The following is a 22,970-nucleotide window of genomic DNA, read 5'->3' as shown; positions in this document are numbered from 1 at the left end:
CACTGCCAAGCATCTTACCCTTAATATTATATTCTTCCATCCTATTCGACCTGCCAAAATGAACCACCACACACTTATCTGGGTTGAAGTCCATCTGCCACTTCTCCGCCCAGTCTTGCATCTTATCTATGTCTCGTTGCAACTGCTGACATCCCTCTACATTATCCACAACCCCACCAACCTTTGTGTCATCAACAAACTTGCCAACCCATCCTTCCACTTCCTCATCCAGGTCATTTATAAAAATCACAAAGAGCAAGGGTCCCAGAACAGATCCCTGGGGCACTCCACTGGTGACCGACCTCCATTCTGAAAAAGACCCATCTACAACCACTCTTTGCCTTCTGTGGACAAGCCAGTTCTGAATCCACAAAGCAATGTCCCCTTTCTCAATAAGCCTTGCATGGGGCACCTTATTAAACATCTTGCTGAAATCCATATAAACTACATCTACCGCTCTTCCCTCGTCTATGTGTCTCGTTACATCTTCAAAAAATTCAATTAGGCTTGTAAGGCATGATCTGCCTTGGACAAAGCCGTGCTGGCTATTTCTGATCATACTATTCCTCACCAGATGTTCATAAATCCTGCCTCTCAGGAGCTTCTCCATTAACTTACCAACCACTGAGGTTAGACTCACTGGTCTATAATTTCCTGGGCTATCTCTTCTCCCTTTCTTGAATAACGGAACCACATCTGCAATCCTCCAATCCTCCGAAACCTCTCCCGTCTCCATTGGTGACGCAAAGATCATCGCCAGAGGCTCAGCAATCTCTTCCCTCGCCTTCCACAGTAACCTGGGGTACATCCCAACCGGTCCTGGTGATTTATCTAACTTGATGCTTTTCAAAAGCTCCAACACATTCTCTTTCCTCATGTCCACATGCTCAATCTTCTCAGTGCACTGTAAGTCCGCACTGCAACTACCAAGATCCTTTTCCACTGTGAATACTGAAGCAAAGTATTCATTGAGTACCTCTGCCATTTCTGTCGGTTCTATACAGACTTTGCCACCGTCACATTTGATAGATCTTACTCCTTCACATCTTATCCTCTTGCTCTTAACATACTTGAAGGGGACAGTATAGTGCAGGGCACAGGCATTGTTCTCTGCAGCAAAAGCAAGAGCCCAGACAGCTGTGTTGCCTGCCCAGTGCCAGGATTCAAAGCATGTGCTCAGAGCTGGAGAGGAACTTGCATTGTAAGTGGGAGGATCCAGTTGGCGCGGTCCATGTAGGTACCAACGATAGACAGGAGAAGTAAAGGAAGTCATCCTGTTCCACTCCACGAATGTTCAATCAGGGTGACATTGTGGGCTGGGTGGGGACACTGAGGTTGGAGGGAAGTGGTCACGCAAGCAGGGATATTTGGGACATCTGTAAAGGGCATCGTCACCATGAGAGGCTCGGTACCAATTAAGAAGCAGAACCTCAAAGGTAATAATCTCTGGATCATTACCTGAGCTACATGTAAATTGGCAGAGGGAAAATCGTATGGCAGAAATGAATGTTCAAAGGCTGGTGTGGGAGAAATGGGTTCTGGATCATGGGCATTGGCACCAGTGTTGGAGATAGTGGGGTTGGTTTGATTTGATTTGATTTATTATTGTCACATTTATACTGTGAAAAATATTGTTTCTTGCACGCTATACAGATGAAACATACCGTTCATAGAGAAGATTTGGGAGAAGGAAAGGATAGGATGCAGAATATAGTGTTACAGTTACAGATAGGGTGAACAGAAAGATCAGCTTAATATATGATAGCACCATTCAAATGTCGAATGGCAGCAGGGAAGAAGCTGTTCTTGAGTCGGTTCGTACATGTTCTCAGACTTTTGTACCTTTCTCCCAATCGAAGAAGGTGAAAGAGAGTATGTCTGGGGTTGCATAGAGTCCTTAATTATGCTGGCTGCTTTCCCGAGGCGGCGGAAAGTGCAGACGGAGTCAATGGATGGTTTGCATGATGGACTGGACTACATTCACGACTCTTTATGGTTTCTTGCAGTTTTGGTCAGAGCAGGAGCCATACCAAACTGTGATATATCCATAAAGGATGCTTTCTATGGTGTATCTGTAAAAGTTGGTGAGGGTCATAGCAGACATGCTGAATTTCTGAAGCCTCCTGAGCAAGGAGAGGCATTGGTGGATGTTCTTAACTCTAGTGTTGGCATGGTGGGACCAGGACAGATTGTTGGTGATCTGAACACCTCGAAACATGAAGCTCTTGACCATTTCGACTTCATCACTGTTTTTATAGACAGGGGCATGTTCTCCACTACGTTTCCTGAAGTCGATGGCTATCTCGTTCATTTTACTGACATTGAGGGAGAGATTATTGTCGCACCAGTTCACCAGATACTCTCTCTCTTTCCTGTACTCTATCTCACCATTTTTTGAGATCTGACCCACTACTGTGGTGTCATCAGCAAACTTGAAAATCGAGTTGGTGAGGAATTTGGCCACGCAGCCATAGGTGCATAGGAGTATGGTAGGGGGCTGGGGACACATTCTTGTGGGGCACTGTTGTTGAGGATGATCGTGGAGGAGGTGTTGTTGCCTATCCTTACCGATTGTGGTCTGTGGGTTAGGAAGTTCAGGATCCAGTCACAGAGGGAGGAGCCGAGTCCCAGGCCACACAGTTTGGAGATGAGGTTTGTAGGAATAATGATGTTGAAGGATGAGCTGTAGTCAATAAATAGGAGTCTGACATAGGTGTCTTTGTTACTGTGTTAAACCTGTGGATGTTTATAATCCCCCTTTTATTCTGAACCTTGAACATTTCAATCAGATCACCACATTCCCTCCCTTATCCAGTGCAGCCTCGCAGTTTCTGTGGTCCCTCCTCTTGATTAAGGTGTTCAATTCCACCAGAGAGATTATCTGTCATTTATCACTTGCTCTCTAATGTCTGTGTGTCTTTCTGATAAACAATGATGAAAAAATGTTTCCCAGAATGACAGATGAGACCAGTCCAGTCTCCTGGAGCAATTCTATTTCACATCCTGAGATTGGTGCTCTATTCCTCTGGTTATACAGATCCCTTCACTGCTTTGATACACAGCGCTGATGGCTTCAGACACTTACCCAGAGGAACCCACAGAAAGAGAAATATGAGAATGAGAGAATCCAGATATTAACAACTGGAAATGTGAATATTTAATCTGGAGCCTTGGAGCCAGTTTCATTTCTTCACAACTGGATTTATAACCAGGAAAATTAAGAAAAGAGATTTACCGGGGTTAATGAAGTTTATCATTTCTCTCCATGCTCTGTACTGTAAAGGACCTTTGTACTTCCCGATAGACAGGGCGGCAGCAGATACTGAGAGTTTGTGACCCTCATCACTAATCCTGTAAATGGGAAAAATGATGCTATGAATTTGTCTTTGTTGGAAGATTTTAGAACTTATTTAAATGGTCAAGTGTTCAGCATATTTGATGACAGAGAAAATGTACAAAAGTGAAATGTTAATCTTGTTTCTCTAACTGAGAAAGGGATAACTTAGAAATTGAATGGCAGCAAATGGAAACAGCCATGTCTTGAAAATGGTTCAAAACCTGATAACGGACATCACACACTGCAGGAAATGATGAACATTCAGCCTGTCCACCTGCTGTATTATAAACAAAGTTTATAGAACAAAGACAAAGAAAACATCCCAAAGCTGAATATCCAATTCTGCAATCCCTGGGCCCCACAAGTCTCCCAGAATCCTGCTCTTCTCTACTCCCAGCACCTTGAACATCTCTGATTTTAGTCACTCCCCCATTGGGAGCTGGACCTTCAGCTGCCGAGGTCCTGAGCTCTGGAATTCCCTCCCTCATCCTCTCTATCTTTCTATTTCACTTTCTTCCTTTAAGATGTTCTCTCAAATCCACCTCCGTCATTCAGATTAATATTTCCTTTTTTGGTTCTTTGTCAATTTACTTTATGACGCTCCTGTGAAACTCCTTCGGATATTAATTTACAATAAAGGCACTATATAAATACAAGTGTTTACTGTTGTGGTTGTGAAGGACACGGAGCTAGTTTGTATTTAGTATAAAAATAGAATCCATTCTCCCTTTAACGTGAGACTTTCTTGGGTTGGTCAGGCTCCATGCAGGGACATGGGTGACCCACTCCTTGGAAACATGGACCGTGCGGCTCTCTCAGGGTCAGTGGGAAGGTCACAGACACTAACAGCCAACATCGGGCAAGTGATCACTTCCGGCCTGGGAACCAGATTCTATTATTTACACTTCACCCAGATATTTATTACAATATTGGAGAATAATTATGTAAAATCACTGTAATAAAGGTGGTTATTATAAAACTCTTGTCCATGAACCACACACGGAATTTTAATGACCAGATGAACGACCATTTAATGTCGTGACAACAACCAATAAATAAACCATAATAACACTATACCGAGTTATTTTACCAAACTACAGAGTTTCAGTAAAGAACATGTCCTACCGTCTCTCCTGACAAGCTTCCTCCTGAAAGAAATGAATCAGGAACAGTGAGGTTGACAGTAACAGATTTCAGGTGCAGTTAGACAGGATAGTGAAGTGAGCAGACTCAGAGCAGATGAGATTTCACACGGAATTCCCCAGGAGGTCGGGGGTAAGGGGTGAGCACCCTGGGCAGTGCCAGCTTGGCAGCACCAGCCTGGCCCCCTGGCAATGCCCAAGGGGCAAAGTGGCAATGCCCACTGGGCATCGAGCAGTGCCAATGGGGCGGGTCAGAGGGGGAAGGGCAATGAGGGTGGGGCCTGTGTGTAAGGGCGATCAGTGGGAGTGGGTGGGGAGGTGGATTGATCCCACTGCCACTCTGCAAAGGGATTGGTGGCAGAGGAAGGGAAGAGATGATCAGGACCGGCCATCCAGTTTGGGGGGACTGGCGGGATTGGGGTTCAGGGAGATCGGGGCTGATGGGGCATTTTGTGGAAGGGGGGGGAGAGAGACATTGGCGCATGCCCGGAGAGGTCCCGGAGGCCAGCAATCAGGGAATAAGGGGGTGTCGAAGGGGCAGGGATGTGGGGTCACGGGGCTGGCCAGCGATCTCCGCTCTGACAGATCGGTGCATGTGCAGTGGCCCACTCAGCGCTATGCTGCCGGTCTCTCCAACGGGAATGGGGCCCGCTTCCTGATTTTCAGCGTGAATCTCGCTGAGGCACTCGACAGTAAGTATTCGCATTCCAACCATTATTCATGTAAATCGAGTCTGTGTCTTTATATCCCCTGTTTGTGAACAGAATTCCCACTCACTTGAAGAAGGGGCTTGGGGCTCCGAAAGCTTGTGTGGCTTTTGCTCCAAATAAACCTGTTGGACTTTAACCTGGTGTTGTTAAACTTCTTACTGCACTCTACAATACTCAGAGTTTGGGCGATTTATTTTGAAAATCCCACTATAAAAAAACCCAGCGGGAGTTACTCCAGGTTTTACGCAAATTCGGCACTTCGAATTGTTTTGGGAGAATCGGCCCCAGTGACTCTCACACAACGTACCAGACACACCCACACACTCACAACATGGAACTGGAACTCGATTACAATGGGAGTTCCAGGAGTAAATTAAACTCGGGAAACAATGAAATAATCACAAAGCAAGTGTGAAAATCAAGAAAACTCATTCTCAGGAGGTTACAGGTATTCCCGGGAATCTGCAGACAGTGTGGGAGCCGTTAGATCCGAGACGACAGGAAAACGGTTCAGGAAGGCACACAAAATTCTGTTCCATTCGGTTAGTATTTTTCAGTAAATTCTATATTAATTTCACAGTTACCATCAGTTATTTAGTGACTGTGTGAAGTTTCCCTGAACTGAGCCGCAATATATTCCCTCACCTTCAGAAATATCAGCTCGTCTTTTTGCTCCATCTGTTTCTGCAACTTTGAGAGTTTCTCCTCAATAGAATTTAAATTCTCCTGAATCTCTCGAAGGTTTCCCTCCATTGATTCTAGAATCCTCTCCTCTTCTTCCCTGAGATCTCTGAGTAAACGCTGCTCTTTCTCAGTGAGAATCTGGTGCATTTTAGTGAACTCGGATGTGATGTGGATCTGCAGACTGCTCGACTGTTCCTACCCAATGAAATGTGAAACATAATTAATGTCCCGCGATAAAGGGAACAAAACTAACCGAGATCCCAGAAAATCAGCACAGGGAGATCTTACCCTAACTTCACAAATCTTCCCTTTCTGTTTCTGTTCCGTTTCTAGAACCGCCGATTTCTTCTCTGTGAGAGAATCTAAGGAAGATTTCAGCTGATTCTGGGATTGGGAGAGAAAATCTCAGAATGAAAGTGCTGGGTGTTGAAAATGTGATCAAACTATCAGGTAAATAATATTTCCCTTTTACCTTGTAGATTTCAACAGCTTCATCGATAGGCAGGAAGCGGTGATCTCTGTGTTCCCGCGAAACTACACAAGTGTAACAGATCAATTTCTTGTCAGTTTCACAAAACAGCTTCAGTTCTTCCTGATGTTCCTCACAGTGAAGTTTACTTTCCTTCTCTTTCGGATGCAGCTTTATTTGTCGAGCTTTCTCGGCCAGATTCGCTAAGGCCCGATTTATCCTGAGGTTTCTTTCCGGAAACTCCTCTCCACATTCCGGACAGGAGTTTATCTCCTTCTTTTCCCAACACTGGGTGATACAGGAGCGGCAGAAGTTGTGTCCGCAACCCAGTGTTACCGGATCTGTGAAGAAATCAAGACAAATGGGACAAATTGCCTCCTCGGTCCAGCTCTCTGCTTGTTGTGTCGAAGCCATGGTCACACTCAGCACTTCCTGATTCAAACCGCTTTCAGTTTCGATGTTACTGCCGCACATCCTGAGTTCAGCTGTTTCCCGATCAAGTTCACTGCATCACTCAGGGAATTATTATTGCAGAGTGGGCCATGTCCTCTCCACTTTCACACTGGAGATAAAAACTGGCGCGGTCTGAAGGATAACGGAGGGGAACCATTGAACTCTGTCGGCGGCGGGTTGGGCTCCCGGGGATGTTGCCAATGGAAATAGAGAGAGAGATTTGGAGAGATAGAATGGGGAGAAGAGGTGGAGATGGGAGGGATCGAGATTTCATTGCATTTTTCTTCAGTTTGAACCCACTGCCGATTAAAACCACTCTGATGAAACTCGGTGTGAGATCCGGATCCAGAAACTGAATTGTGTTCATCACTGCAGCCGCTCACATTAAAACATCAAATACCACAAATGTCAAGGAGACATTTTACACAGCAGGTATCGGGAAGATATTTCGCGGGTTCGATCTGTGAAGTTTGGTTTATTTTCTCGAAAGAAAAACTTGCGGTTTTATAAATGTTTATGAATCCCTCCCGGGGACCCGGACACAGAGAAACATCAACTGGTGACGGAGCAAAAACAGAAAATGCTGGAAAATCTCTGCAGGTCTGACAGCATCTGTGGAGAGAGAACAGAGCTAACGTTTCGAGTCTGGATGTCCCTTCGTCAGATTCCAGCATCCGCAGTAATTTGCTGATGAGGGAACTTGATGATGATCTGGAATCTCTCCTCCAATATTGGGCGAAGTTTCTTCACACAGAGAGTGGTGAGAATGTGGAACTCGCTGTTACATGCAGTGGTTGAGGGAGAGAGCGTTGAAACATTGACAAGTGCTGCCCTCCCAGTCCCTGATAAAGAGGAAACACATCGCAGGGTGTGGGGACGGGACTGTGGGACAGACCAATGGGAAATGGGAGGGGGTGAAACGACATCCTATTGGGATTGAATTTGAAGAGTTTCCCCCAACACTCGCGCTATTCCAGCAAGAAAAACCACAGGCTGTGAAGTTTTCCGATGGATCAGATTCATTAACAGTCATTTTTGTAAAGTTGGGAAAATGGCAGGTGGAGGTAGAGAGATCAATGTGGATTGGAAATCAATATCTTGTTTTATTGCAGAGATATTGTCTGATTCTGGTGTAAAATGTTTCATATTTCTGACAATGTTGAACATTGGGTTTTATTGTTACTTGCCTGGGTGTTAAACAGCTCCTGTGTGGAGCACAGAAAGGGCAATCTGTCCTGGGGGACATGGACACCCCTTACACAGCCCAGCGGAATTTACTGACATTCATTTCAACACATGGAAAATCTGGGAAGTTTGTGTCATTGGCGACAATCCTCCCGCCGGATGGAATTCTCCTCGATTTTGGGAAATTCTCCCACCCATCATCAGCACTGGAGGGAGTTTTGTTTTCGTCGTTAAAATCTGACCGGAGACATTCAGGAGTGAAATCATGCAGCAATTCTATACATTAAAGTGTCGGAAAATGTGGATTCTCTCTGGGGATAGATATTGGGAACATTGTAACTTTCCAGGGTGACAAGGTGCGGAGCCCAGTGGAATTTACTGACATTCATTTCCAGCCAAGAAAAATCTGGGAGGTTTCTGTCATTTGTGACAATCTCTCTACTTGACAGCTGTTCCTGTCCTTGTGAGTAATTCATTGCGGGTGCAGTGAGTTTCTGGGATGGGTTGAGACTCTGTGTGAACCCAAGTCTGTCATTGTTACAAAGCGCACCGCTGCCACCTGCTGACGGAATCACAGTGCTGCAGGGAAGAATCCCCCATTAAAAACAGCCCAAGAAATGGGGACTGTCTCTGAAGATTCACAGATTCGATGAACCGAATAACCTCTTTCTGTGTTGTATCAGACTGGGATTGTTATTTATTCATAAACTTGGATCTGATCAAATCCAGATTAACAAATCCCATTCAGTAAATCCCATTATTTGGTGAGACGTTCCCTGACTATTAGTGAGCAAGATTATCAGGAGAATGTCACATTAATATTCACCATTCTGTGAGAAGGATTTACGCATTAAAATTCTGCAGTAACTCAATACATGCTGCCACATTTAGTTGGCTTAGAAACCCGCAATGCAAACTATTTAAATATAAATTGTTGTGCTGACAGGGGGATTTAACAACAGTAATCGTGGAGCACAAGTGTTTGGAGAACTCAGGAACTGAACAGGATCGCTGCAGACCTGGTATCAAGACTCTGCCTTGTGCAAGTCAACTCCAATCTACTGCACTCCTGGTTTGTCTGTTCATCTGATGAATGTCTCAATGGGATACATTCTGCCGGATGAAATGTTGGACACTGAACTCTCCACGGATTTCATTCAGACACCCCAGAGGATCACAGAGTCACTGAACACAATAAAATCGACTGTGATCTCGATGTGTTCCATCTAAAGTTCGTTAACCATTGAACCATAGAAAATTACAGCTCAGAAACAGGCCTTTTGGCCCTTCTTGTCTGTGCCGAACCATTTTTTGCCTCGTCCCACTGACCTGCACTTGGACCATATCCCTCCACACCCCTCTCATCCATGAATCCGTCCAAGTTTTTCTGAAATGTTAAAAGCGTTTACCACTTTATCCGGCAGCTCATTCCACACTCCCACCACTCTCTGCATGAAGAAGCCCCCCCTAATATTCCCTTTAAACTTTTCTCCTTTCACCCTTAACCCATGCCCTCTGGTTTTTTTCTCCCCTAGCCTCAGCGGAAAAAGCCTGCTTGCATTCACTCTATCTATACCCATCAAAATCTTACACACCTCTATCAAATCTCCCCTCAATCTTCTACGCTCCAGTGAATGAAGTCCCAACCTATTCAATCTCTCTCTGTAACTCAGCTTCTCAAGTCCCGGCAACATCCTTGTGAACCATCTCTGCACTCTTTCAACCTTATTTACGTCCTTCCTGTAACTAGGTGACCAAAACTGTACACAATACTCCAAATTCGGCCTCACCAATGCCTTATGTAACCTTACAATAACACTCCAACTTTTATACACGATACTCCGATTTATAAAGGCCAATGTACCAAAGGCACTCTTTACGACCCTATCCACCTGTGACGTCACTTTTAGGGAATTCTGTACCTGTATTCCCAGATCCCTCTGTTCAACTGCACTCTTCAGAGTCCTACCATTTACCCTGTACGTTCTTCTTCGGTTTGTCCTTCCAATGTGCAATATCTTCAGGTGACTGAAGAAGGGGCTTGGAGCTCCGAAAGCTTGTGTGGCTTTTGCTACCAAATAAACCTGTTGGACTTCAACCTGGTGTTGTTAAACTTCTTACTGTGAGATTCACCCACATAAATGTGACTCAGCAATTTGAATGAGAAAGCGCTGAAACTCCCCATGGCTTCCAGACACCAGGCTGAGAGTTTCACTGAGCTTCTCTCCGACATTAGGTTTGAAGTGGGGATGTTCACTGATGATTGCACAGTGCTCAGTCCCATTCACACCTCCTCAGATACTGAAACAGTCTGGAGCTGGAACACATTCTGACTTGGAATGATAAGTGGTCAGGAACATTCGCGTCACTCAAATGCCATCTTCAACAAGAGAGAATCTAACCAGCGCCTCTTGTTATTCAGCAGCATCGCCGGAGCTGAGTCCCTCACCATCAACAACCTGTGGTGGCATTGACCAGAAACTTAGCTGGACGGATCATATAGAAACTGCTGGACAAGATCAGAGGCTGGGAATTCTGCAGTAGGTAACTCATCTGCCAAAGTTTGCCCCCTATTAAAGACACAAGTCAGGATTGTGAAGTCATATTCTCCATTTGCCTGGTAAAGTGCAGCTCCAACAATACACACGAAATTCGGCACCTTGCAGAACAACGTAACCCACTTCATCGGCTGCAGTATTTACCGGAGAGAATATCTGCACTGTTCATTGTGAATTTATAGTGTCATTTTATTTGCAGGATTAATGAAGATGATAGATGAGTGCTGTTATCGGGGAACATTCTGTGGGATTTAACTGTGACGGGTGGTGCTGCTGCTCTGAGTGAATCATTGCGGGTGCAGTCAGTTTCTGGGATGGGTTCAGACTCTGTGTGAACTCAGGTCTTTCATTGTTACAAAGCGCACCGCTGCCACCTGCTGACAGAATCCCGGTGCTGCAGGAAAGAATTCCCCATTAAAAACGGCCCAAGAAGTGGGGACTGTCTCTGAAGGTCCGGACACTCTGAGCCGAATGGTCTCCCCCTGTGCTGGATCATCCAATGATTTTAATGCATTCTGCTACTGCGACCTAATCAATTCTCCTTCGAAAACTGATTTCATTCAATCCCGTTGTTGAAACTTCCCGTGCGCAAGGGAAAGATTAACTGGAAAGCTCACACTGAAATCTACAATTATGGAGAACATATACAAGCAGTATGATTTTACTTTAATGTGTAAGCTTTGATATTTGCTGCAACATTTAACTGGATTTGATTTCAGCTACAAGAAGATGATTGACATCAAGGTGGTGTAGTTCTAATAGAACTATTTCAGTTAAGTAATGGTGGAGTCAAGTGATTGGAGAACTCAGGAAATAAACAGGATCACTGTCAGTCTTGGTGTTCCGCCTCTGGTTTGGACAAGTCAATTCTAATCTGCTATTTTGAAACACTCCGGCGAGTGCTTTATCCGAGTCTTTACGTCTCTCATCGACATTTTGAATTCTCGAGCATTGCCACCGGCCGAGGGTTGGGCCGTGCCGATGGTAATTGAAGCGGGGAGTTAACTGAGGGGCAGCCAGTTAATTGGGAATATCTATCTTGTTTTCGGGGCGGCTCCTGTGAGTTATCACGGGCGACTTCCTATTCGGGGAAGAGTAAGACTGGGAAAAGTTCTTGTTCGAGTCCGAGGACATTTCCCCTTAATTCATCATTTGATATGTGTGAGGTTATAGTTCCCACCGCCATGTGTTCACTGCACCCAACAGACATATTAATTCCTGCACAACCTGCTCATTTCCCTTCTGCTCTGGGACCCGAACCCAGCTGCCAACAGGGCTGGTAGCAATGGAGGGGGTCTCAAGATCTCCTCTTGGGTTGGAGTTGCGGACGATCTTGTTACCAGCTCCGGAGAGCTGGAACATGTGTGGCGGTGACATTGACATTTTGCACATTGCGCTGCTGCAGACGCCACTGCGGGGAGGTTGTTTAACCGGGACGCATCCCAGCCGCTCTGATCCATCAACAACGGGATTTCCATTCTTTCATACCATCTTGCGACTAAGTCTCTGATCCACGCAGATCACGCTCGTCTCGTACTTTTTCGCAGTGATTTAGTCCCTCAGTAGCGGATTACTGAGTTTGCCAGCGGGGCCAACGGGGAGGCGCGACTGTCGCCGTCGTCGCCAAAAACAGGAGAAAACGCCACAGAGACAACTCGCCAGAACTGACTCTCCGCCCAAGAGAGTCACAGTTACCCCCGCCTGGGTTCCTGGGTTGTCTGGTACTCCAGCCAATATCGCAATGGGATTCCCTCTGCCGGGAAAAATGATGTGAGGGTCAACTCACTCTGCAAACTTCCTGAGACTCAACAGAGCGTCTCAGAGACACCGCACCAAAAAAATCAATTACAAGCCTCATGTTTCCCACGTAAAATATTTATTTATATTTTAAATCGTTGGCTCGGGTCACTGTTAACTCCTGACTTTCGGTCTATTACAACGGGATTGGAATTTCGGAGCAAAGAGTTCTCACTGTAAATAGACAGAAGCAAGGTGGCACAGTGGTTAGCACTGCTGCCTCACAGCGCCAGGGATCCGGGTTCAATTCCTGCCTCGGGTAACTGTCTGTGTGGAGTTTTCACGTTCTCTCCGTGGCTGCGTGGATTTCCTCCGGGTGCTCCGGTTTCCTCCCACAGTCCAAAGATGTGCGGGTGAGGTTGATTGGCCATGTTAAATGGCCCTTTAGCGTGTGATTAGCAGGGTAAATATGTGCGGTTACCTGGATAGGGCCTGGGTGGAATTGTTGTCGGTGAACGCTCGATGGGCCGAAAAGTCTCCTTCTGCACTGCAGCGATTCTGTGATTCTATTCTATGATCCTGTAAAGGGCCTTGGTGAGTGGGCAGCTGTTATTACTGTTTACAGTTCTGGAGACCAGAATTGTAGGATACAGTTGTATTTGCGGGAGTGCAAAGAAGATTCATGAAACAAAATTCTGGTGGATTTTTATAAGGAGATAATTTTATTATAATCAAAATTCGTGGAGATGAGAAAATGAAAGGTTGTCTCATTTAAACATCTCAAATTCTTCAGGGTTTGTCAGGGTAAATGCTGGGAGGATGTTTCCTCTGACATGGAGACTCAGACAAAATAAAACCCGGTGAATTAAATCTGAATTCCACAAGGAAATGAAAGGTGGGAATTATCGGGAAGAACTGAAGCTGTTTTGTGAAACTGACAAGACGCGTCCTGCTGGGAGAGACGGACAGAATCACGAGTCGCTTCCTGCTGATTAAAATGCACCAGGATCTCACCGAGAAACATTTCACTCGGAGATCTCAGGGAAGAAGAGAAGATGCCAGAAACAATCAAAAAAATCGAGAAGTTAAAGGGAATTGAGATTCTAATGATCAAGAAATCTCAGAGTGACCGATACACAAAAATCAATCAGACTGTTTGAAATGTCTCAAGGTGATTGGCTGATGTGATTATTTCCTTAGAGTCAAAATGAGAAATAAGATGTGGAGATGCCGGCTTTGGACTGGGGTGGGCACAGTAATAAGTCTCACAACACCAGGTTAAACTCCAACAGGTTTATTTGGAATCACGAGCTTTCGGAGCGCTGCTCCTTCACCTGTTGGACTTCAACCTGGTGTTGTGAGACTTTTTACTGAGAAATAAGAGTTCCGGCATTCATCTAATACTTGTGAACATAACGGAACAAGTTAGTCGTTTCCTGACTTTACTCTATTCCGGAGGTGATTCTGTTATGTTATGAGGTATGGGGATTATTCTAACTCTGGCGTCCTTCCCCATTCCTTACTCCATTCCCTTATTTCTTCCGGCCTTGTCTGTGATTCCCCTTTTGGATAATTTTCTGTCGGTCAATAACACCGTTTTCACCCTAAAACACAGTGGAACTAATGGATCATCTCCCTGTCTGTTTCAGTGTTTTCTGACTGTTGTCTGTATTTGTGATGGGGACACGGGTTTGGGTGCGCCTGATGTGTGAATTGTGTGAGATTATATATCCAACTCCCTCAACACATCTTTGTGTTTAAATCACCTCCCGTGACCTCGCTGCTCCCCATCTTTGAAAACTCCTCCAGCCCGATAACTTACTAAGATCTCTGAGCTGCTCCATTCTGCCTCTTGTTAAACCCCGATTTCCTTTGCTCCAACATTGGTGGCTGCCTTCAGCTGTCCCAGCCCTAAGGCCGCGGTTCCACCTAAACCTCGCGACCTCTTTAAGATATTCTTTAAAGATTAAGATTGACACAGTTTTTCGATATCTGGGGTAAATGGGTATTTTTCGGTGGTTCAATATAAAATTTTGACAATTATTTTGATTATTTTGTGGGCAGCATCAGGATTGTATTTAATTGAATCCTGGTTAATCCACTGTAACCACGCCTTACAAGTCAAATTGGGGATAATTTGATGATTTTTCCTGTGTGCTTTGGGTAGGAATGATCTGAACAGAGGAATAACAAGGTGAAGAGCGCAATGTAATGTTGCAGTGTGGGTGTCAGTCAGTGTGTGTGATGTGTGAATGGAGCTGGTGAATCAGTGACACTCAGGATCACAGAATGTGGTGAGGAAGCTGAATCAGCTGAATTTGGGACATTGTCTCTTTCTAAAGCCCGGGGCTCCGAGGCCTTTCCCGGGCTCCCCTCCCCCACTCGCGCTTCCCACCACGTGATGCTGTGCTGAGTCCAGCCCCTCCCCCTGCCCCCGTTGACGCTGCCTGATCCTCCAATCAGAGCCGCGCTTCTTCCCGCGCTCAGACCTTGGGCTGGACACAGTAAGAAGTTTCACAACACCAGGTTAAAGTCCAACAGCTTTATTTGGTGGCAAAAGCCACACAAGCTTTCGGACCTCCAAGCCCCTTCTTCAGGTGAGTGGGAATTCTGTCCACAAACAGGGCATATAAAGACACAGACTCAATTTACATGAATCTTTTTAGCCTGTCTTGATGCTCTCTCCACTCACGTTGTTTGTATCTTAAAGACTTGATTAGCTGTAAGTATTCGCATTCCAACCATTATTCATGTAAATTGAGTTTGTGTCTTTATATGCCCTGTTTGTGAACAGAATTCCCACTCACCTGAAGAAGGGGCTTGGAGCTCCAAAAGCTTGTGTGGCTTTTGCTACCAAATAAACCTGTTGGACTTTCACCTGGTGTTGTTAAACTTCTTACTGTGTTTACCCCAGTCCAACGCCGGCATCTCCACATCTTGGGCTGGAGGTCAGCGCGCTCCTCGCGCTCTGGCTGGAGCTTTTCCTCCCGCACGCCCGCTTTCCCCCCCTCAGCCGCCAGGAGTCGCATCATGGGCGCTCATTCAACTCCTCCTTTCATAGGAGGCCAACACTTTCTCATGGGATGTCCAGTTTCACTCCATTCCATGGCCTCCTGAGAGTTTGCACCGAGGCTGCAATGAGGTGTGGAGCCGAGTGCTCCTGGAGGAAGCCAAACTGAACATCCCCCCGAGCCGGAACAAAGAGCTGAATTCCAGAGGTGGAGTGAGAGTGACTGCTCTGAACATCAAGGCAGCATTTCACCCAGTGTGGCATCAAGGAGCCCCAGCAAAACACAACACAACTCAATGCAATCAGGGGGGAATCACTCCTCTGGTTAGAGTCTGGATTATTACTCCAGGAACATCACCATCAAGCTGCTAAAGTCCCTGGGTCTGGAGACCCCAGCCAGGGGAACCATCCTTCCAGCACCTACCCTGTGTCAACCATCTTCTCATTGAAACTCTGGGGAACAGAGGTCGAGTCGATTCATTCTCATCTCACATGACAATATTCAGTTCAAGCCCACTTTGAAAATGTGTATTTGATCCGATCTAAATATTAGATCATATAAAAATCATAATGTGACCTCGCAATGGAAAGACACCATTCAGCCCATCCTGCCTGTGAACCTTCGAAGACAGTCCCCACTTCTTGGGCCGTTTTTAATGGGGAATTATTTCCTGCGGTACTGAGATTCTGTCAGCAGGTGGCAGCGGTGCGCTTTGTCACAATGAAAGACTTGAGTTCACACACACGGCGGGATTTTCCAGCCCCAAGATCGGAAAATCCCACCGAAGGTCAACGGACCTTTGCATGACCTGCGTCCCCCCCCCCCCCTCCCGTCCTCCCACCTCCCCACCCCCCCCCCCGTCCTCCCACCTCCCCACCCCCCCCCCGTCCTCCCACCACCCGCCCCCACCTCCCCACAATGATTCCCATGGCGGGCAGGACGGGAGTCTCAACCTATGCCAGAAACTTCAACTCTGACGAAGGGACATCCACACTCGAAACGTTGGCTCTATTCTCTCTCCACAGACGCTGTCAGACCTGCTGAGAGTTTCCAGCAATTTCTGTTTTTGTTCCAGAAACATACTGCACCCACAATGATTTACTGATAATCGCGTTTGTCACAATGAGGGAGCCATTTGACACAGCACTTGATTCCACAGAAGGAAATGAGATGATATCCAGGTTTATCGGTGCTGCAGGTTGAGGGAGGAATGTTGTCCAGGACAGCGGGAGAGCTCTCCTGCTCCTCTGCAAATGGAAATGAGTAGGCAGGTGGGACACGCTTACTCAAACTGTACAAATTTGGTAAAATCCTGTGAGATTGTGAGAACTATAGTTCAGAAAGCCCACCAACGCTTCGAGTTCATCAGCAGACTAAGGACATTTGGCATGTCAGCTACGACCCTCACCAACTTTTACAGATGCACCATAGAAAGTATTCTTTCTCGTTTTATCACAGCTTGGTATGACTCCTGCTCTGCCCAAGACCACAAGGAACTACAAAAGGTCATGAATGTAGCCCAATCCATCACGCAAACCAGTCTCCCATCCATTGACTCTGTCTGCACTTCCCGCTGCCTCGGCAAAGCAGCCAGCATAATTAAGGACCCCACGCACCTGGACATTCTCTCTTCCACCTTCTTCCATCGGGAAAGAGATACAAAAGTCTGAGGTCACGTACCAATTGACTCAAGAACAGCTTCCTCCCTGCTGCTGTCAGACTTTTGAATGGACCGACCTTGCATTAAGTTGATCTTTCTCTACACCCTCGCTATGACTGTAACACTACATTCTGCACTCTCTCGTTTCCTTCTCTATGAACGGTATGTTTTGTTTGTGTAGTGTGCAGGAAACAATACTTTTCACTGTCTGTTAATACATATGACAATAATCAATCAAATCAAATCAAAGATGTGAAGTCGGGAATGGGTTAATGAACTTTGTCACACTTAAGCATTAAGACCCGAACTCTGTGATTTTGTTGAGAACACTGCAGAGTCCATGTTTTCGTCAGAGTTCGGTGTTTTTCATGTCTGTGCCAGATAAAAGGAACAGCTATTCCTCTGTCTCCATTTGTTATCAAGAAATGCGATTAACCCAGCTCGAAATAAGCTGAACAGTCTCCATTTTTATGTACCTTTGTTTAACACGATGGAGTTGACATGTATGCCGTCTGTCTTTGAATCACCATAGATTATATATATATATATTCATCATACGTTATTCATCTTATCCTGATATAAAGCATTATACAAACCTGTATGTATATTAGTTAACTTGTTTGTGCAAAACCTGTGATGTCGTTTCAAGGACATAAATGACAAACAATCGTGGCCTTGGAGATCGAACAAACTACGCAGAGGAAGATACTGCTAAAACAACAAGAATCTCACCATGAACAATGACAGCCATCTCAGAAAATTGCAATGTAATGAGGGCGGGAACAGGGACATATATAAACTCTGTTCTTACTTGTGTTCGAAGAGAAGCCCTGGGTCCACTGTTAGGAACCTCACTTCTTCCACATATGTGAAAATAAACCTGCATTTGGATCTACTAATAGTGTCAGAGGTTTGTGATAAAATCAACACAAATTATCACATCAATCGTTAAACATTCAAGGATTACTGAGGACCTTCAAAAACTGTCAGCAACAGAAAAGGACAGTCTGATGAAGGGTCACTCTGACTTGAAATGTTGGCTCTATTCTCTCTCCATAGATGCTGTCAGACCTGCTAGGATTTTCCAGCATTTTCTGTTTTAGTTTGAGAAAGGGACAGTGTGTGTGGAGAAGTACGAAGTACACAACGCAGAGAAAATGATAGGCTCCGTTAGTCCTGGTATGTTTTAATATTCATTTTATTGATTTATAAACCCAGTTTAAAAGGGATAAACTGGCTCCCAGAATAAATAACCACTGATGTCTGTGTTTTGTGTCTCGATGCCCTGTTTGAGAGCAGATTTCCACTCCATCTGACGAAGGAGCAGTGCTCCGAAAGCTAATGGTATTTGCTACTAAATAAACCTGTTGGAATTTAACCTGGTGTTGTTAAAACTGTTAGTGCAGTATCAAACTCAGGAATCGTTTCACTGGTTCAGAGAGGGTTCAGACAGTATTGTATTCAATTGTTCAAACTCCGGAACTGCAGAGATAAAAATAAACATCCTTGTGCTGAACAATACCCCAAATTTAAAAAGGAAGGGTGTGAAGGCAGTGCAGAGTGAATGTTCAGTTTTTCAGAGAACCAAGACTCAGATGGTAGGTGATTTTCACAGTAACTTCATTGCACTTATGACACTAATAAATAAACTGGTATCAATGAGTTCAATGCCATTCTTGTTGGCAAACCAAGTAAACTAAATTAACAAATTGAGGGCTAAAGCAAGAAGGGCAACCACTTAAAGGGGGATCACCCGAAACAAAAGCAAAGTATAAGTGAGGTGGCACAGTGGTTAGCACTGCTGCCTCACAGCGCCAGGGCCCTGGTTTCGATTCCCGGCTTGGGTCACTGTCTGTGCGGAGTTTGCACATTCTCCCCATGTCTGCGTGGGTTTCCTCCGGGTGCTCCAGTTTCCTCCCACAGTCTGAAAGACCTGCTGGTTAGGTATATTGGCCATGCTAAATTCTCCCTCAGTGTACCCAAGCAGGCGCCGGAATGTGGCGACTTTCACAGGGGATTTTCACAGTAACTTCATTGCAGTGTTAATGTAAGCCTACTTGTGACACGAATAAATAAGATAAAAAAATGAAACCTAAAACAGGAAATCAAAAGGTGATTAAAAGGGTCAATAACACAGCCCAGCCTTGCGGTGCTCAATAAACGTGGAAGGCTTCAATGGTGTCCATGGACACTGCATGCTCCCTCACCAGGGACACCCGGCTGTGAATATAGCCGGTCCCGTGAATGTTGTGAAACATCCAATCCACTGGCGGGGTGAAAGATAGAAAGGTGGACTGCAGCGCGACATCGCTGGCGAGTTATCCACAGATTTGCAGTGTTGTAAACGTGCTCAATGAACCATGATGGAGATGGCGATGAAAGGAATTCAGGCAATTTGACCATGGAGGTAAATATAAACTGTTAGAAGAGACAACAAAAACAAAGAACTACATTTATATATCCTGCCTTTTATGCTCCCGTGCTGTTATCAGTGGATAACTCACCAAAACGGATCATATTCACTCAGTCTCTGCACAATGTGATAATGACTAAATCATTTATTTCTGTGATGTTGTTTGAAAGATAAATATTTGCCAGGTCACCCGCTATCACTCACTTCAATCTAGACTCTCAGCCACTTCCTCTGATCTGGTTTCAGTTATTTACAGCTATTTGGTGATACAGAACTTGGATATTGCTGTAAAGTTGGTGAGACTTTTCCTCCTCTGTCCATCAACTGACGAAATTTCACAAAATTTCAAACGACCACAACAATTTGTACTATGGAGGCAGCGAATCAGTCACTTCTCTGCGCTCTGCCCGATATTCACCTCCTTGGACAGAATATCTGACAAGTTATCGAACAATGGAAAACTGCAATTTCACTGAATTTGCGTCTCCCCAAAATTCTAATTTCACCCCCAGTTTTCCTTCATTTTGGTGTCTCTGGCCTTTCATCCAATCTCTGTAAATTGAAGGAAACATTTTAAAATCATGGCTGTTTGGACAATACTTCACTGCAGTGCTGCCCTCTGAGTTTTACTCTGATACTGTGTAGCTTGTGGACAGAACCTCTCTCCCGAGATGAACTCCATCTGTCTTTGGGCTTTGCTGTAAATTCCACAAGAGCTGCTGTTTCATTTAGTGAGACTGTTTCTCTATTGGACCCTCCTCCTCTTCCATTGACCTTTCTCCCACCGCCCATCACCCTAAACTGTTCTCTCACATCTTTCTTTCCTGTGTTCCATCTGCCTCACATTGTCCATGGTTCACTCTCCTCATGCTATGTCTAATTCCTTTACATACCCACTTTCATAAAAACCTTCCCAAAAATACTCACCCTTCACCTTCTGTCCTTGCTTACAAAATCCTTGAGCTTTCCTAATCCCTGAAATCCATCTCTGTATTCCCACAACTGAATCATTGGGTGGGATTTTACAAGTTTGGTCGGACGAGACCGGAAATTCCCGCCCGAGGTCAACGGAGAGTTGTTGGACCCTCGCCCGCTCCGATTCCATGTGGGTGAGGTGGTAGAGTTCCGGTCATCGAATCTAACCAAGTTTTCATCAGAAGCAGAGACCCGGAATGAAACAATGTTTAGAAATGTCCCTCCCATTGAGAGTGAATCTCGAACATTGTCTCTCCTCCTGCTCCCCAATCTCACTCCAGCCATTGACATGGTCAATAACACAATCCTGCAATATCTCTACTCAATGCCCTGTTCACTGAGACTCTTCTTACTCAGTTCCACATTTGCCTCATTGGTTGGGGCAATTACGCACAAGAAGTCACAGGTATAGGTTGAGGGGCAGTCGAATTAAAATTGAGATGAGGAGGAACTTTTTGCAGAGGGTGGTGAATTTGTGGAACTCGCTGCCCCTTAGCGCGGTGGAGTCTGAATCATTAAATGGTTTCACATTTCTGATAAAATAATGGGTTTATTAAAATGGGAACAGGTGGGGAGGTGGATTTGAGACCAGGGAGGGATCAGCCATAATCTGATGGAATGTCAGAGCAGGCTCGAAGGGCTGAATGGCCTAATTCTGCTCCTAGTTCCTATGTTCCGAGACTAGCTTTATATTGTAAATATGTTCATTACGATTAAATTCAAACAGCAGAGTGTTGGGGCGTTTAACCCATGAATATTATATATTAATATTGGATGGGAATAGAGGGGTTTTAGTTCAGTTGGGCAGCTGTAATTTTCTTTGTTCTTTGACCCCAGAACATTAGCCTGGGCCTCGGGATGACTGACCCAGGGACATCACAAACAGGAAATAATCTCCAGAGAAATGGCAGCCTCTTCCTTTTCTCTCTCTCTTTACCACCTCTACTGCACCTTCCATCCTCCTCTTGTGCTCTCTCACCCTCACTCCACACTGAACTCTTCCTTCCTCACTCTGTGATCAACATCAATCCACCTCACCCTGTTCCTATTTCCAGTGATTCTCGGGTTTAAATCCGGATCACTTGTGTTTAAACCCTCGAGTGGCAGCAATTCAGAACCCGAGTGAGCATGTTAAAAAAGGAAAAAGATTTTGAATAAATCAAAGCAAGAAATTAAATCACTGACTGTGTTATTGTAACTTTCCCCCAGCTCCAGCCTCTCTGACTCTGGATCCGAACACAGCGAATCCCCGGCTCATCCTGTCTGAGGACCGGACCAGTGTGAGACTCGGAGACAAACGGTAGCCGCTCCCTGACACCCCGGAGAGGTTTGATCCCTGGCCGTTTGTCCTGGGATCAGAGGGATTCACATCAGGGAGACATTACTGGGAGGTGGAGGTGGGGGAGAGAGAGTGGAGTCTGGGAGTGGCCCGAGAGTCTGTGAAGAGGAAAGGGAGAATCTCCCCGAGCCCTGAGTCCGGATTCTGGGTTGTGAGGCTGTTTCCCGGAAGTGGTTATTTTGCCTTCACCTCCCCCTCACTGACCCGCCTCACCCCGAGTGCGAATCCCCGGAAGATCGGGGTTTTCCTGGACTATGAGGGTGGACAGGTGTCATTTTACAATGCGGACAACATGTCCCATCTCCACACTTTCACCCACACTTTCACTGAGAGAATCTTTCCCATCTTCAGTCCCGGAACTGAATGGCAACGGGAAAACCTCGGTCCCCGCTGCAGGGTTAAAGGTCACTTACCGATCCATCCCATAATTTCACACCGTCTCCCTGCCTCCTGCAAACTGATGAGTGTGGGTCTCAGTCACAGGATAAGAGAGAAGCCAGGTTAACATTCCGGGTATAAACCCTGTGTGGGAACTGGGAATTGAAAGATCAGCAAGGATCCCTTAGGGCTGGGGAAAGAAGGAAGGGGAGAAAAGAGAAATAGAAGCTCAATTGTAGAGAGGAATTTACTGGGTAGAATGAGCTGTGAACTGCAGGAACCCGGTGACCTTCCTGCCTGTAATGTTGCTCTAGAGGCGGCAGGTGGCGATAGATGACAAGGGCCATGTCCAGAATAAGTGGGAATCATCTTCGGAATGAGAGCTCTGTCATTCAGGAGAGATGATGTGGAGATGCCGGCGTTGGACTGGGGGAAACAGTAAGAAGTTTAACAACACCAGGTTAAAGTCTAACAGGGTTATTTGGTAGAAAAAGCTACACAAGCTTTCGGAGCCCCACTCACCTAAAGAAGGGGCTTCAGGCTCCGAAAGCTTGTGTGGCTTTTGCTACCAAATAAACCTGCTGGACTTTAACCTGGTGTTGTTAAACTTCTTACTGTATTCAGGAGAGAATCAGGAACCTCTTTGGTACATGGGGGGAGATCGTGGTAATGTCACCAGAGCTGACATAGAGAAACCCAGGATAATAATCTCAGGACAGAGGTTCAAATCCCACCACATAATTTCACAAATAAATCTGGAGTATAGATTTTTATTTTATTTATTAGTGTCACAAGTAGGCTTACATTAACACTGCAATGAAGTTACTGTGAAAATCCCTTAGTCACCACACTCCAGCACCTGTTCCGGTGCACTGAGGGAGAATTTAGCATGGCCATTGCACCAAACCAGCACGTCTTT

The 22,970-nt window shown here is 45.5% G+C and overlaps 1 protein-coding gene across 1 annotated transcript in view; it reads right to left on the bottom strand.

Moving 5' to 3' along the window:
* The window catches only part of LOC144497629 (uncharacterized), a 73,749-nt gene that overhangs the window by 11,351 nt on the left and 39,428 nt on the right, over nt 1-22,970 (bottom strand). Inside the window, exons 7-11 of the mRNA XM_078219070.1 lie at nt 6,346-6,827; nt 6,162-6,257; nt 5,835-6,068; nt 4,463-4,485; nt 3,236-3,351 (exon numbers count right to left, since the gene is read on the bottom strand). Coding sequence (XP_078075196.1) covers nt 3,236-3,351; nt 4,463-4,485; nt 5,835-6,068; nt 6,162-6,257; nt 6,346-6,827 — 951 coding nt within the window. The remainder of the gene's footprint in view (nt 1-3,235; nt 3,352-4,462; nt 4,486-5,834; nt 6,069-6,161; nt 6,258-6,345; nt 6,828-22,970) is intronic.

The sequence above is a fragment of the Mustelus asterias genome, chromosome 8 (assembly GCF_964213995.1).
Source record: "Mustelus asterias chromosome 8, sMusAst1.hap1.1, whole genome shotgun sequence".
Lineage (NCBI taxonomy): Eukaryota > Metazoa > Chordata > Chondrichthyes > Carcharhiniformes > Triakidae > Mustelus > Mustelus asterias.
The sequence above is the reverse complement of the archived record's forward strand: the minus strand, read 5'-3'. Positions and strand labels throughout refer to the sequence as shown.